This window comes from Rhamphochromis sp. 'chilingali' (assembly GCF_963969265.1).
Source record: "Rhamphochromis sp. 'chilingali' genome assembly, chromosome: 7".
NCBI lineage: Eukaryota > Metazoa > Chordata > Actinopteri > Cichliformes > Cichlidae > Rhamphochromis > Rhamphochromis sp. 'chilingali'.
Window position 1 is genome coordinate 6,544,269 of NC_137934.1, and position 15,595 is coordinate 6,559,863.

General features: G+C 40.1%; 1 protein-coding gene across 2 annotated transcripts; it reads right to left on the reverse strand.

The window, feature by feature from the left end:
• Positions 1-1,439: 1,439 nt before the first annotated feature.
• Positions 1,440-6,460, reverse strand: cdkn1d (cyclin-dependent kinase inhibitor 1D). Of its 2 annotated transcripts, none has more exons than XM_080887414.1 (3): positions 6,288-6,460; positions 3,683-4,173; positions 1,440-3,587 (listed from the first exon to the last, which is right to left on the reverse strand). In XM_080887414.1, exons 1-3 carry the CDS (start codon positions 6,425-6,427, stop codon positions 3,529-3,531), a joined length of 690 nt encoding a protein of 229 aa, XP_080743540.1. In that variant the 5' UTR covers positions 6,428-6,460; the 3' UTR covers positions 1,440-3,528. The 2 variants fall into 2 exon arrangements, with proteins under 2 accessions (XP_080743540.1, XP_080743541.1); XM_080887415.1 differs by lacking the exon at positions 6,288-6,460 and adding an exon at positions 5,830-5,988.
• Positions 6,461-15,595: the final 9,135 nt, after the last annotated feature.

Below are 15,595 nucleotides of genomic sequence, written 5' to 3' on the forward strand. Positions count from 1 at the left end.
CAGTTCTTGTAGATATGTATCATATTTTAGTCATTTTAAATATTGCACTATGTTCTTCTCACAGTAATCAGGCACAAGCCTTAAAACATTTTAATAAATCACTTTTAGAGGTCTGGGAAAGCTCCAGATCACTGCCATTTTATCTCACCTGTGTACAGTTTTTTGTAATTGTGTTTTAATGTTGTACTGTAAAGTCTTTTCATGGCAGGGGGCTGGTTCTCTTCATTCTGTGTACATGTGATTTTCATTTTTCCCTTTTCCATTTACTGTTTGCTCGAATGTTGACATCTTAAGTTTTAGTGTCTTAACTTGCACACACGGGCAGAAATGTTCTTAAACTCTGTGTTAACAGCATAGCATGCCTTATTTCTGTAAAACACACTACCATGGTGGAAAGGTTTGCCTGTGTGCATCAGGAGCCCTGCATATGTTTTAACTGATTTTTAACTGTAAATCCATGTAGGTTATGTCCAGATTTAGGTTTTAACAGCCAGTGTAGGTAAATATGTTTAATTTAGATGCAGTGGTATCTGCAAGGTGGGCAATTTGTTCTGGTTAAGATGGTTAATTTAGCTGCACATTTGCATGTAGCTATATAGGATTGTGTAAAGCACATTTAGGAATAGCTATTGCAATTTTTTTTATCATGCTAAGAAATTTTCTTTGTCTCTTGAAAATAAAAAAAATCATATGAGATTCCATATAATTTTTAACAAATGTAACTGTTTTTTGTTTTAAATAAATGCAATTTTTATTTCATGGTTTGCTGTCTGTGCAGTGTTGTATCAAATCCACCAGGGGGTGCTCTGAATGCAAACTTAAACCTTCACTCCCTTTTCTTTCCTGTTGAAGCAGAAACAAGTGTTGTGCTGGTAATTTCAGTTTATATCCATATAATTCATAAACATTTAACTGACTGAAGCACATTAAAACACCAACAGCCTTCATTCAACTCAACAATTAATCTCTTTTAATTACACTTCTTACATGTTGCAAAGATACATATACCAGTATTAAATTACAGTTTAAAAAAAATTATTATAAATCGTATGGAAATATTGTCATACATTCATGCATATACAAAGTATGCACTACCTTTTAATATAGCTGCGACAGGTGAGTTAGGAAAGCAGTGGTTGCTTGAGCAGAGTGAGACACTAGAGATTCATTCTATTTCTGTCCAAATTTTTCTTAGATTTTATTTTATTTTTATTTTTCCTCTTAGTGGATTTGAGGAGCAAAGCTACAAAATGCTGCTTAACCGTTAGAAGCCACGTTCAACAACATGGCAGATCTGCTTGGACACATCTACTCCATGTCTGTTTCTCTTTAAGAATTTTTTTTTTCCTTATTTTTGAAGATTACCATAAAAAAAGTAGTTCCTTTGTCAAAAATGTTTAAAGTAGTGCAATGATATGGTTTCAAAGAAAAACAATTAGTTAGTTACAGCAAAACAAAACTAAACCAAAACAACAAGAAAGAATGGGGAATTTAAAATGATGTCCCTCTGAAAACAAATGACAAAGACTGAAAATAAGTTACTACAAACACGCTGAGAAAACAGATGCACATTCAAACTTACACAGAGATAAAGTAAAAGATTTTAAAAAGAAAGAAGAAGCAATTTCTGCTTTTATGAAATGTGTGAAAAACAGTTGTGCAAAATCATGGAAGTCAAACCCAACATGATTATAAACAACTACTTTCATGGTGAGGCAGCTGAGTCATGAAAGAGAGACAGACACACTCTGGAGGGGGGGCACTTACAGACCACTCATCATCTGGATGCAGAAATCCTTTGATCCAGATAGGATCTGAGACCTTTTTCCTCTTGTTCTGGTTAAATCTGACCCTTGTTGTTTTCCTCATGTGTATTTTGGGAATGGTGTCAAAGCAAAGTAAAGGGAACAACAACAAAAGCTAACCCCACACCGCCCCTCGGCGAGTTTCCTCTGCACGGCCCTATGACACACTGACTCTTTCACCTGATGAGAAACCCGACACGAAGCAACAGGTTTTTACCACAACAGAATAACAACTTCCCCCTCGTTGAGTCTGTCTCTCTTTCATGCCTGTAGACACAAACAACCTGAGCTACACTGATTGATTTTTTTTGTCTTTTTCTGATTTTCTTATATTTGTGTTATTGAATTTTATGAGGTAGTTACAACAGATAAACCCAGGCTATGGCTTTTTACCCTTATACAAATTAGAATCACTGTAGCTAGGGCAAGCCGCATGCTATTTGAGTCACAAAACATGCAGTAACGGATCACAACAGAAAAACTCTTTTTGTTTTTAAAGTGTTGGAGACTTTCTGTAACCCACAACTGATCGCTCAAACAGTGTGCAACTTAATCCTTTGGTTGGACTGCATCAGCTGCCGCAACTTTTAAAACGAATGAAAAAACAAAATAAAAGGGGAGAAAAAACATTGACACACTCACACATACATATATGTATCTTCTATATACAAGCCTTATACAACTGCACAGCAACAGAAAATGTGACACTTTTTTATATATTAAAAAAAAAAGTTAAACGGTAGAACCAGAAGATTTGGTTCCTCTGAGCTGCACCACAGTGATAAAAACACTACATTCGCATTTACAATATCACACGAAGAGTGGGAACATGCTACATTAATAAAAGCTTAAGCCAACCATTAAGATATGTTTATAGTCTGTTGCCAAAAAGATGCTAATAATATAAAGCAAAAAAAGGGGGAAATAGTTTGTACTTTTTTTTTTTTTGCTGTGTTTTGATGGTTTCAGATAGTTTTAAGTGGCAACGGTGGAGTGTTTTATGAGCCATAAGGGCTTGTAGTCTAAGTTGTAATTTAATTACCTCGCTTTTACACTTTATTTTTTTTATCAATCTGAATAATAAATAGTGATATATGAAACATTATTATAATTTAAAACCCTGACGTACAGCCACATTCCCTAAGAAACCTCCACCGCTGACCTTTTGCCCCAAAGGTTGATCCCAGTCACGTCACCACATTTTGACTACGGGCGAGGTTTTGACCCCACGCGCTGTGGGGTTAGACTAAAGGCTAAACTTGTCAAATGAAAATCACTTATGACTTGCAGCAAGAGGGAGGGTGGGGAGAAAAAAAAAAGGTCAAGGGCTGAGGTCAAATACTACTTAAGGCACGTTCAGAAGAACATTAACCTCTTCAAACTAGAGCCTGTTTTCTGTTGGATCCTGCGAGAGTGCATTCAGAATGATTTCACAGTATAGTTAACAAAAAAAGCTAACAGTATGAAGAGTATACAGTATTATTATTATTATTATTTCTAGCTATCCACAAAAACCGATTTCTAGAGTCTAATTTACTTGGGCAATGGTAGCTTCCTTGTGCTGAGTTATAAAGGTATGTGGTGTCAGAAGTTTTTAAGCTCATGCATGTATGAGCTTGTGGACAGTCACTTGCATATTGCTACATATCTACATGTGATGCATATGAGGTGATGTGAGGAGGGATGTCGACCACTTGGTGATCCTCCGCTCATTGTGCTTTTTCTACTGCCGAGAGGAAGCCTTGTTATGCAGGAGCCTCCTCTTCTTTACCTTGAAGAAATCTGCAGAGTGAGAGAACAGAGTGGAAATCAGTTATGAGTGTGACCACAGAGGTTTAACTTTCCTTGTCTTAATCAAGCTAATCCAGCGAACTCACCTGTGATCGCAGCCTGTCTGCGTTTCCCCGTTCGCTGGATCCGGTAGCACCCCCTAGTGGTTACTTCTAGGTACTCGTCCCCAGACCCAGACGAGGCGCTCGACCCAGGCGAACCCTCGCCCGACAAAGACGACGTCCGCCGTCTCTCCTTTGTCTTCTCAGCTCCAGACCTCGCCAGCGGTCGAACCGTGCAGCTGTGGTAAAACGCCGGCACGTCCTGACACCTTAGTGCCTCCCATTGGATGTTGGAGCCCTCTAACGGCACGTCGCTCTGGAAGTCAAAGTTCCAGCGCTTGTTGGCCACCTCCACGCTCATGCAGAACAGTCGCTGGAAGTCCTGCTGCAGCTGCTGGTGATCCACGGGCCCAAAGAGGTTCTTCCGCACCGGCCCCGCCTTCAACTTCCAGGCCTCGATGCCTCCCAGGCGCGAAAGCTCTGGGTCAGATTCCATAGCTGGTTCCGCTATTGATTTAGAGGCCATCGCCATGTCCCTATCAGAGAGCAAACACACATGGATATATTAGTCCAGTGGAGTTCCAAATGAGGTGTGATCTGAGGTTTTACTGGCACAGATTACACACGCACACACTCAAGCTTTTGAACACCTAAACTCCCGCCCTCACCCATATCGGCCTCTTGGGCGCCCACATGTTTTATGTGATCACACACACACACACACATGTGCCCTCACCTGCTGAGTAACTGTTGCAGCAACAGGTACATGAGCTAACGCCAAATAAATCTCCAGCAACCTGCTCTGGTGTTCACAGGCCAAAGGTCGACAGTAATGGTCAGAAGGTCGACAAAAAAATGTTTCCCCTGCATTTGTGATATTTCATTAGAGGCAGACTGATGAATTCTGAGCACAGCCTCCGCTGGTTTCCAACTCCCAGCCAAACCCAGTTAACATTTTACAAACAACTCCAACTAACTTCCCGGGGCTTAAAAAGAACAAACATGGTATTTGGGATAGGCAGTTATTGCCACGCACTTAATGCAGCGTAAAAAGTTGTCTTTCCTCCCTGAAGGCAGACCTAAAGCTAAAATAAATACATAAACACTAAATGATTTTGCCCATGCAAATGTAGGTCAAAACCCTCAGGAAGGGAGCCCAGCGCTGGAAATTGGTTTGTGGTCATGAATTGCCTTTTTTTTCCCCCTGCCTGCATAACTGATTTAGAAACGTTCCGTTAAGACACTGTTTTTCCAGAGGTGAAAACGCACTTTACAAATTCGCCTATTCTGCTCTTGAACATACCAGCACTCTATCGGGCGAAGATAAGCCTGAAAGACAGCAATTAGACCCTGGGTTGGGGGGTGAGGGAGTTGCGCAACTGACACCTAATACTTTATAATGCTTATACTTTCACACGTACACTTAAATGCATTTACGGCACCTGCACACCCACAGGAACCGTTACAATGTCCCAAACCACAACAATTCAAACACTTTCCTAAGTGAGTGCGTATTACATATTTATAACTTCAATGACCTATTTTAACTCACATTGCCGTACAAAAACATTTAAAAAACGGGCACATAACAGTTTTTGTGTTCAGTAAGAGGACCGCGCTCCCTGAGAGAAAGTTGTTTGCGTCGAAAATGAAGTGGGCGCGGTGTGCTGGTGGTCAGGTTTCTACTATGCTCGGTGTCCCCGAGGGAAAAAAAATCCTCCACTCCTCAAACTAAACATAAATAAATATATATCCCTCCACTTTAAAATGCATTTATTTCCTTTGCAGCACTATAACACTGGCATTAAACTGCGGATAAACGCACAGCGGTGGGTGTTATTTTTTAAGGTTTTGCGGGTTAACAAGGGAGCAGCCAGAGTTCGTGACGCAGTTACATTAAACGAGGATGTGGGTCAATGAGATGCGACACACAAACAGCCTCATGTCTTTTCTAGTCTCTTCGCCCTTGCTACATAAAACAACACACACGCACTATTTTTTCTTACGAAAGCATACAGAACGCTTACATTTAAGCAGTGAGGCGAGCAAACTCTGTTAGCTTCAAAGAAAGATTAAAACAAAGCTAGCGTCTTATTAAGAAAAGGAAAAATAAAAACTAGCCTATATATGTCTATAATGACCACCAGCAATATTAATACTAGTATTATAAACATTATTATTTTTTATCTTACCATAGGCGTCAGTATCTCAGAATAGTCCGGTAAAAGTGTCGCTTTGACTGCTCCAGCTATTTTGTCGCACCGGTTTGAGGAATTAACGGTGTTGCTGTGTGACAGCCCTCGCGGACATAAACACTGTCACGCTGCAAAGTTTCACTCAAACACTACCCACGGGTGGGTCGGTCCTGTCCCCTTATCCGCGACTTGTTTGTTATGGACTGCGAAGAGACAGGGGACGTCCTTACGCGAGAAGTCGGTCACGTGGTCGCCACCAAAACAAGATTGCTGGAGCGCAGCCAGGAGGTTAGTAACGATATAATAGTTTATTAGCGTGATTAAAATATGAAGCACGTTGCACTTCTTTTGGGAACAAAAAAAAATGCACACAAAAAACACCTACACCTATAAACGTGCTACAGGAAATAGATTAATAAAAATGTATCACATTTTAATAAAGACAAACTTCTTACCTCTGATATGTTTGCGAAAATGTGAAATTCCTCGCAGCTCTCTTCCCAAACCTGTTCCCTCTTCGCTCTCCCCGCGCTGTGTTTCGCTTCTCCCTCTCGGCGCTCAGAAGTAGGTCAAATATTTTGGCAGTGGCCGCCATTTCCCCTTTTCCGTCTCTCAAATGTGACACACAGTTCCCGTGTTTGCTTGCATCACGTTTTATTTTGGCGACGTGCCCGTATCCTCGAGTCACGTTGAGCTGCAACGTGACAGGGCTGGACAGACAGACTCATTTGGACTTGCCCTACATTTTTCCAGTTGAATACAAATTTCCAACCAAGTAGGGAATAAAATAAAAATAAATCACCTGAACTTACTTCACAGGATTCAATGCATTTAGTAAAAGAGGAACTTGTTTTTTAACTCAATTGCTACTTCTCCCCTTGACCTCTTGACCAACTTATTATCATAAATACTGAAAAGAACATAATGTACTTAATGCTTTCTGACCCTGAAGAAAATTAATTAGATTTAATCTTGTGCAATTGCAGCTCTGAAAAAACGACATGACATTGTACTGCATGCCATCACACATGATGTTTTCATTGACAATTTGTCTGCTGACCAAATTAATAAGGTGTTTAATACATTAAATCATATATCTGTTTATGTAAAACGTGCATAACTCTCTGTCTTTTGGGACTTGATACAAAGTTGAGTCAGGGTGCGTGGAGCTTGGATAAACTTTGTGCTTGTGAGTAAAGACCTTTGGTTCAATGAGTAAACCATTAACGAGGAGGACACCAAACAGTAGACCCATTGTTGGGTTGTTTGGTGTTATAATGTATTATAGGAGTAAACCTAATACTACGTTGCTGTTGTTGTTGGTACCATTCAATGAATTGTTTCCAGAACAACTGAACATGAGTGCAAAAACAAAGAGATGTTCCGTTGTTTCAATAACACCTTCATACAAACAAAACACATTAATTGCACTCAAAATCAAATTTTACAGTTGAAGAAATCACTGGATGGATCAAAACCATTCATTAGTTTTGGGGAAATAAGAGTGTTTTTACTAATCCACTGGTTGTGGTTTTGATAGGAGATTTAAATAATGGTAAACAGAATCCAGTATATGACAAAAAGTAACACCTACATTTGTATCTAGTCACAAAAACTGATTTTTCACCCTAAATAAACATGAAGAAAAAAGTTGGAGTAAATTGAAATATACAAAGTTAGCCTTTCAGCATAAACATGTTTCTGAGTGTAATAGTTATATTTCTATCCATCCAGCTCTTGTAAAGCATCGGGTTTCTCTTGCCGGGTATGTATCTATTGATCCCAATGATTTCTTTTAGGTGGTGAAGTTCAGATTGTAAAATAATGTCCAAAGATTTAGAGACCGGTGTTATCTTTAGAGATGATTTGCCAACACCGCAGTCACGTTTCAAGATAAAGCGTGTACCAGCCCTGTTAAAAAAAATAGTCTGAGACTATGTGCCATATCACAGTTTTATTACATTGTTTCTGCCAGTTTTAAAATCTATTACATTTAACTCCCTTCAGGTTCCTTCCACAGAACGTGCATGTTAGGGTGGTTTTACACGACCTAACAGTCATGTTTTTTTTAAATAGTTCTTTTACTTTAGTTCAATTTATGCTTTTTTCCCAGTGGTTTGATTTCTTTTCACACAGAAAAAAAGCCAAGGGAATTCCAAGTGAACCAAAATGCGCAATTTCAAACCTTGTGAAGATGTTCAGCCTGTTTTGGCCACACGTGTCTGGTGAAGCAACAAAAGTAAATAGAGTAATGACGATGCTGTGTTCTGGAGGACTGGAGAACATGGAAAATTTACATTAATTTCACAGCCAGTTACTAGACCGTAATGACCTTTGCACATCTATGGTACCCTGCCGCATCCCAGAATGCAAAGCAAAAAATGCTATGGAAAGGTGGTAGTTGAGTTGCTTCACATTCACACTACAGATAAACCACGGAGCAGTTCATTTGGAGCCCCCACCCCTTTCTTGCCATACAAGTGTTTTCTTTTTACTTTATACTTGAATACCTCCCACTTGTCTATATATGATGTAATTTTAGTGATGTTCAGGGACCCCTTCAGTGTGGCTCTTGTTCGAGAAATTAGTTACATCCATCAATAGACTTGTAACACGCAGACATCTACAGTCTAAATTCATTTAAATCATCACTGTCGTCACTATTTCCTGCCTGCCTTCCTTTTATTTCTATTTTAGTTTTTAGTGTCAGTGAGCACTGGTGGTATTTTTGCATCCCTTTTGCTTCTTTTATCTTTCTGACACCTATTCTGACACATCATTTGTTCCCTTAACTTAAAAAATATTATTGTTCTTTCCTGTTGTACTCTCCCGTTTCCTATTGCTGCAGTGCCTCTTCACATGGGCAAAAAATTTACTGTTTTATTGCTTATCAGTGACATAATATAGAAGTCATCCAAGGGGCCTGTTAGCCAGCCAACGGCCCTCACTCCCAAAGGTTATTCAAGGATTTGCAAACACATACACAGACTATTTTTAAACTGTTTAGCACAATGAGTTATTCAAGTCTGACACAAGTAATGCTTTCCCTCCTTCAGTAAGAGATGCAGACAGAGGTTTATGAGCTCTTCTGGTCAATAATGCGGTAACGAGTGAATCATTTCCAGTGTGAATGCAACTTTAAAGGGTCCATTAGATTGCTATCATCCTCACGAAGAGTGGCACACACCAAAAGAGAAAAGAAACGACCAATTTGTGTACCTTTTTTTGTTCTATTGCGTAGACATTCAATGGCATATCAGTACAGAAGCTCAGCGATTGCCAGATTATGTACAGGAAGATGCTGTAACAGCTTGAAAAGATGACACTTTCCATGGAAAACAGAAACAAACCTCCATGTTTTCTTCCGGGGTCTACTTTCTCCACTCGTGTACTGATACACAGGTTTTGTTTCTGTGGTGAGACCTGTCATTCAGCAGAATACTGCATCCCATCTGATGCGCTCACAGTGAAGATATGAATCGTGCTGTGGTGATGTCACAGATAGCTCGCGACACAATCAGTGTGGCGACCACAAAACCTCCTTAAGGCCTCGATTATACTCTGTGGCGGACAGAGAGAGCTGGAGACCCGACAGGCAAGCAGTCATTCCTGTTATACTCCTTTGAAGTCTGAAGCCTGGGGTGCATGTGCAATTGGTTTACTTCGTATACTTTACTTCAATTTACTTCATTCAGACCCTGCTCCAACCCAGAAAGTATCATCCTGGCCTTAGCCTGCCTTGTGCTTGTACCAGCCCAGCACCATCATCCAGTGCTGCAGTGTCAAGAAGTGAAGGTCTTTAAATGGCGACTTGACCCTGCCTTGAAAAGCATTCACAGCAATCACATTGACTCCTATGCTAAACTGCCTGACTTTAAGGCAAAAATATTGTACCATTGAAGAAAAGGCCCTCCATTTCCTGTTAATTATACCCTGAGTGTCTGGTTTACACATATGTAATTCTTCCATTTGTACTAGAAATAACTGTTATCCAGAGTGTAAAGTTAGGTGGAGAGATAGATCTACAAGTTAAAACAATACATTTCATAGTAACTGCCTTTCTTTCATGCTCCATAGAGCATCCAGAAAGTGTCAGGTTACAGTTACGTTTCACGTTTCTGGAGAAGGTTGGCACTGAAAAATATCCGTCGCATGAATACTTACATGAGGGGACCGAGTGTCCCCTCAGCCAAGCATCTTTGTCACATTAATGGAAAGATACAGTGTTTCTTTTTTTAATGATTCATTGTTTTAGGTCTCGTTTATTTTAACACTAGTCAGTCAGGGTTGTGGCCCACTTCCCTAATGCCCTACTAATCTGTGTGTGAGGTGGCCTTTTTATACACTGTAATATTTGAGGACTCAGCAGCAGACAATAAGTCCTCAGCAGCATGATCCCTCACTGTTTTGTCAGCTCTGTGACCTGTATTTACAGTCAGCTTATTGTTCCACATTTAATTCCTAATCCTCTTCTTGTTGTCTACAGTCCTGTGTGTGTGTGTTTTGGTGCGCCCGCCCCCTTTTCCCATTCTTAATCCTGTGCTTTATTTTGCAGTTGCATATGCAGTCATTAAGCCCATTGTAACGGCTCCACGGTCAGTGCCCATTGAATATATTAGCACTCTTAGTAAAACAACAGTCATCATAGTACAATGTGACTTGGTCAGAAGACTGGAAACTGTCATGGTGAGCCTTGTGATTGCAAAAAAGAGAAGAATACAGACTTTTTTTTATTATAATGTTACTGATTCAGTGCACAAACAAAGGAAACAACAGAGAGTCCACTAGGAACCCTATAATACACCTCCTTCACATTTATCTGATAATATTGACAATTAATACTGACTTTCACTAAACCACAGAATCACATTAAATTACCAATTAAATACTGTTGGTCACATTATTCCCCGTGCTGACATATAGCATATGTAGGAAGGTGTTACAATACACACTGAGGTTAGGCTCATGTTCCTTTGTGCCTTCATTATTTTAAGTACTGCTTTAACTACCAAATATTGTGCCATGCAGAACTTAAAATGCAGTTTGGTTTCATTCCGGATGAGATTGAGGTTTCAGAAAGGTGCGTGTCTAGAGATAATTTTCCAGCGTTGAAGCTTTGGTGCTGAAGATGCTCTGAGGAAAACACCAAAAGAATGTACGGCACGTACCGTACGCCAGTCTCGTTTGAGCAGGAAGCGTCTGTATTGAAGGGGGATGCTTTCATAGAGATAAGGAGGACAGAAAAACTGGTGAGAGGAAGTTGTTGGTTCACAGGTGCAGTGCGGGGGTTTCCACATCCTTCTACCCTTCAGCTCCGGAAGCAAGCGCTGAGAAGAGGCTTACCACAGACAGGAGATTGTTTACATCAGTCATTATTTCCTAGCATACCACAACAAAATGCAGGCAAGGAGAAAAAGAGACACTTAATTGCACAAGAAGTAGAGGAATGGCAGCGAATTACGGGAAGTTGGTCTGCATGTTACATCACTGACATAAGGCTTCACAGCTGCCTGCTTACAGCCTTGCATTTGTTTGCATTTATGTCCATAAGCTAGAAGCTAACCTCCAGACAGCTCGTTTGTAGAGTATATGAGGAAACTACCCCCTGTGCAATATGATGGTAATCAAGCATTTATATTAATATTTTTGTTTTTTGGAAACAAAATTTGACTATAATGATTGTAGCATAGACATGTACATATATATCTGTATGTACCCTGTATGTCTGCTCCTACATCATCATGCATATAACAATTAAAAGTCTATGTAACATTAGCATCAACGGTGTCAAAGAGGATTTGGGCCTGCTTGAGAAATAATCAGTGCTTTACTGAATGTTGTTTTGAAAATGGATCTAAATCTAAATTTAATTGTACAGTTCAACAGTACGATGACACAGTCTACAATCATTTGACTTTTAAGCGGTTTTCCTACGGGGCATATACGCTTTTTTGTGTGCTCACAAGTGCATGTGCAAATGTGTACACACAAACGTTCATGCAACAGATAAGGATCTACACCAACATACAAGCTGTACAAGCAGCAAAGATACCTGTAGGCCTCAACCGTGCATATGTTACATAAAGTAAAATAATAATAATAACAAGCCAGCTCCAGTAAGGACGGGCTGGTGAATTACAGGTAATATGGTGGTGGTGAAAAGTTATTGTGTTTAGAGAACAAAGCTACATATTTTGGAAGATCATTGTGGTTACTTTTTAGTGCACATCAAAATTACACACCGACATACAGTGACTGTGAAGCTGTTCAGTGATAAGCTAAAATTTTTGAGAATACTTCTTTACTGTCTTGGTGTGAGGTTCATGAGAAGCTCATTTATCCGTACCAACTGACTACTAACTGAAGTTATTTCCTTGTTAGCTTAGCTTAGCATAAAGACTTCAAAAATAAATATAACAAACTTTGTTTGTTAATTAACATAATAATATTTTTAGGTTAGCTAACTCATTAGAATCTGTTAATTAAAGCACAACCTAAATGATTTCACTAAATGATTTGATTTTGAAACCAGCTTGCTTATTTGCTAAGGACTAGCCTATGACCATAGCTGTCATGATCCTGGGTCCTTTTGACCCAGCGTTTTGTGTTTTCTCTTCGCGATTTTGGTTCTGTTCTTCCTCTGGTTAGTGTTTACTCTGTTCTGCCCGTGTGTTCCTGTATCTAGTCCGCGTTTCTTAGGTTGTGTCCTTTCATGTGCAAGTTCCTGTTTTATTGTGAAGGTCTGCGTCTTATGTGAGTGTTTTCAGTTTGCCTCCCTAGTCTCGTCATGGTTATCACTCCCAGCTGTGTCTCCCACCTGTGTGTAATCTCCCTATGTTCTCTGAGTGTATTTAAGTTGTATTTTCTGTCTTAGTAATTGCTGGTTCGTCTGTGTTGTTTCCCCTCGGTCTCCCTGCGTCTCTCCGTATGTATTTCCCCAGACCTCTGCATCTTCGTTTCTGGTTTGTTTTGTTAGTTTTATCCAGTTTAGGTTTTCCTGTTTCACCTTCACCCACGCCATTGCTGTTTGTATTTTCTTTTGTTAAATAAACACTCACCTGCTCCAGAGCTGCTGCCCTTTGGGTCCTTTTCTACATTCCACACGGCTTGCCCCGGCAATCCGTGACAATAGCACAGATAATTGTCCTTTTTGAAATATAGTGTGACCAATTGTTACAAAATAGACTTAATGTTTTATTTGCTTTAAACCAAAATGAGCTACTTAGCCCATACATTTAGCAGGAAAGTGGTCGAGACTGAAAACCATTTTAGACTAATAGTTAATGCAAAAACTTCTTGGATGCGTTTTACGACACAGGAAGTTAAAAAAAAATCCTTTTAAAATGTCCAGTAGCACAGAGAGTAAAAGGGTCCAGTTTACTGGCAAGTGGATGAGGCCGAGCCTACTCGGTGAGATCCACCTGTCAGACCTGCCACGCCTCTAATGCAATTATTCCAGGTGAATGTGAAAAAAAAATCACCTCATTCAGAGTGCTTATGGAGGGGGGGGCGGCTATTCACAGAAACCCAAACTGATTTTCTACCAAGTTTTAAACACTTGTTTTAATGCTGTAAAGTTCAGCAGTTTATCATTGGAGCCTACAAAGGCTTAAGTGACACAAAGTTGTAAAAACTGCAGTTTTTACAACTTTGTTTATGACTGTAATTCCCTTAGTATTCAGCCCTGCTATATTTAGCATCTAAAATTCTTCATTTGCCTGGTTTTCACCTTAACTTGCATGTTTTTGTTCTGCAAACCATAAAATCTGTTCTTAGCAGGACATTAATATTGAATGGTGACACACCTTCAAAGCCAATGGTGGAGTTAAAATCAAATCAGGACATTAGTGCTGTAAAAAAAAAAAAAGGGAAAGAAAAGAAAAGAAAAGAAAAAACTTTGTGAGTGAAAAATATGTGAGGAGTTTCCATGGGAGTTTCCACTTGTGGAGGCCACAGGTGGGGTTGTCACAGAGAGTGGGGGAGTCAGTCATATACTATTTTCATATATGTGCTATGTTGAAAGAGCGAGTCTGAGAGAGTTTGCTTTGGGTCTGGAGAGACCGAGGGTTTGGGGTGGCAGCTAGTTAGAGCTGCTCACTGGGGGGGGGGGGGGATACTTGGTCGTCACGGTGAATGGCTCTAAGATGAAATTTGCCCAAAGAGACCCTGACTTTGTTTGTTTTGGGGGCTCCTCGAGGGGCTAGCGTTGGGGGGAAAAGATACAGACAGGAGACTCTAAGATTTATTTTTTCAGACTTGCGGTGTCTCATGCACCATTTCCTGAGTGTGCACTCAGCGTGTTCCCACTTTGCATTTTATCTGTACACTTAAAGTACTACTTGTTCTTTCAAGAACAGCCTGTTCTCTGAGGCGGTGCTTTCTGAAATATTGTTTCTGCAGAGTGTATTTGTGGGCGTGGGGAGAGGGAGGAGGAAGGCTGAAGGGCGGAGCGAGGCTGCTGTAAATCCATCCTTTGTTTTTATCTCTGCCTCTGTGTGTGTGTGTGTGTGTGTGTGTGTGTGTGTGTGTGTGTGTGTGTGTGTGTGTGAGGAACTTGTTTTGGTCTTACTGAGGTTAATTCAATGTCAAAACTAGAGCAAAAGTCACTGCAAGGCAATATGAAACATTAAATAAAACCAAAGCAAAATTTGAATCATTGCAAATGCATATAGGCTTAATGTGACTGCATGGTGAATAACTGCATGGAATATACTAAGAAACTTAAGTGAAGCTATATTTTATGTGCCATTCATAAGTCCAGGAGGGCTGTCTGCTTCTCCTCCCTGCAGCTGAGCTAAAATAGGTGCTTCAGCTGTTGTGCTTTTGCCCTTATCTACATCTGGTGAACATCTGGTTTCCATCTGACTGTGCTCGTGTGGAACTGGGTTGGGTTGTGAGCGTGACAATAGTGCAAAAAAGAGAGAGAGAAAGGGAAGAGGAGAGGGTATGGAATATGTTCGTGAGCTTCGATAAAGTGTGCGTGACAGGCTGGCTGAGAGGACGAATGAGTTGGGGGGGTAGGGGGTGAGCTAATGACTTGCCGAAAAGAGAGAAAGATTGTGTGTGCTTGTGTGTGTGTGTGTGTGTGCGTGCGTGCATGTTAACCTTGCCTGCAACCAATAATCTCAATGCTGCCGTGACAAATTAGGCACAAATCTTTGCTGATGTGATTAATCTCATTGTTTCACAGAAAGTTTTTTTTTATTTTTTTCACCGGAGACGATCACATCAGAAATCTGCATGGAAGAGTGAACTGGCATCTTTATCTCTTCAATGGAAACCTGTTGAGTCCTGTTTTTATGGCTCAGTTTAAAGCGAAGTATTATACCATGACTGGGGGAAAACAGAAGGGGCAAAAAAGTTGTAAAATTAAGTACGAAAAGCACCATCAAACCTATGTGTGAGTCGGATTCTTGCTTTGTGAGCAGATGATATGACGATTAATGTTTAAGATGTCCATCTCTGGGGGAAAAAAGAAAAGGCCTTTGGGTTTTAAGGGGGCAGCAGGAGTCTGTATTAAAAATCCTCGATTTGGGGCCACAGGGTATTCATGGTAAGCAGGCCAGCTGGGTTGCTTAGGAACAACCTCTAAAGCCTGTATGAACCTTTCTGCATATACATTGTATTAGATAGAGTAAATGATAAGATGTGTTGCACCTTTTGTTGATCAATATCTCTTAATATGAGATTTTAAAAAGTGGTTCTAGGCTTGGAAATGTGATTTTTAAAATGATTTTCATCCTTTGTGTCTCTTTATATTGTA

Bases quoted from the DNA above. Each gene is read 5' to 3' on its own strand.
- cdkn1d (XM_080887414.1), bottom strand. From the start codon at position 6,427: ATGGCGGCCACTGCCAAAATATTTGACCTACTTCTGAGCGCCGAGAGG. The intron at 4,174-6,287 runs GTAAGAAGTTTG...GCTCTCTGATAG, and splicing joins TTTTCGCAAACATATCAGAG to GGACATGGCGATGGCCTCTA. The intron at 3,588-3,682 runs GTGAGTTCGCTG...CTCACTCTGCAG, and splicing joins CAGACAGGCTGCGATCACAG to ATTTCTTCAAGGTAAAGAAG.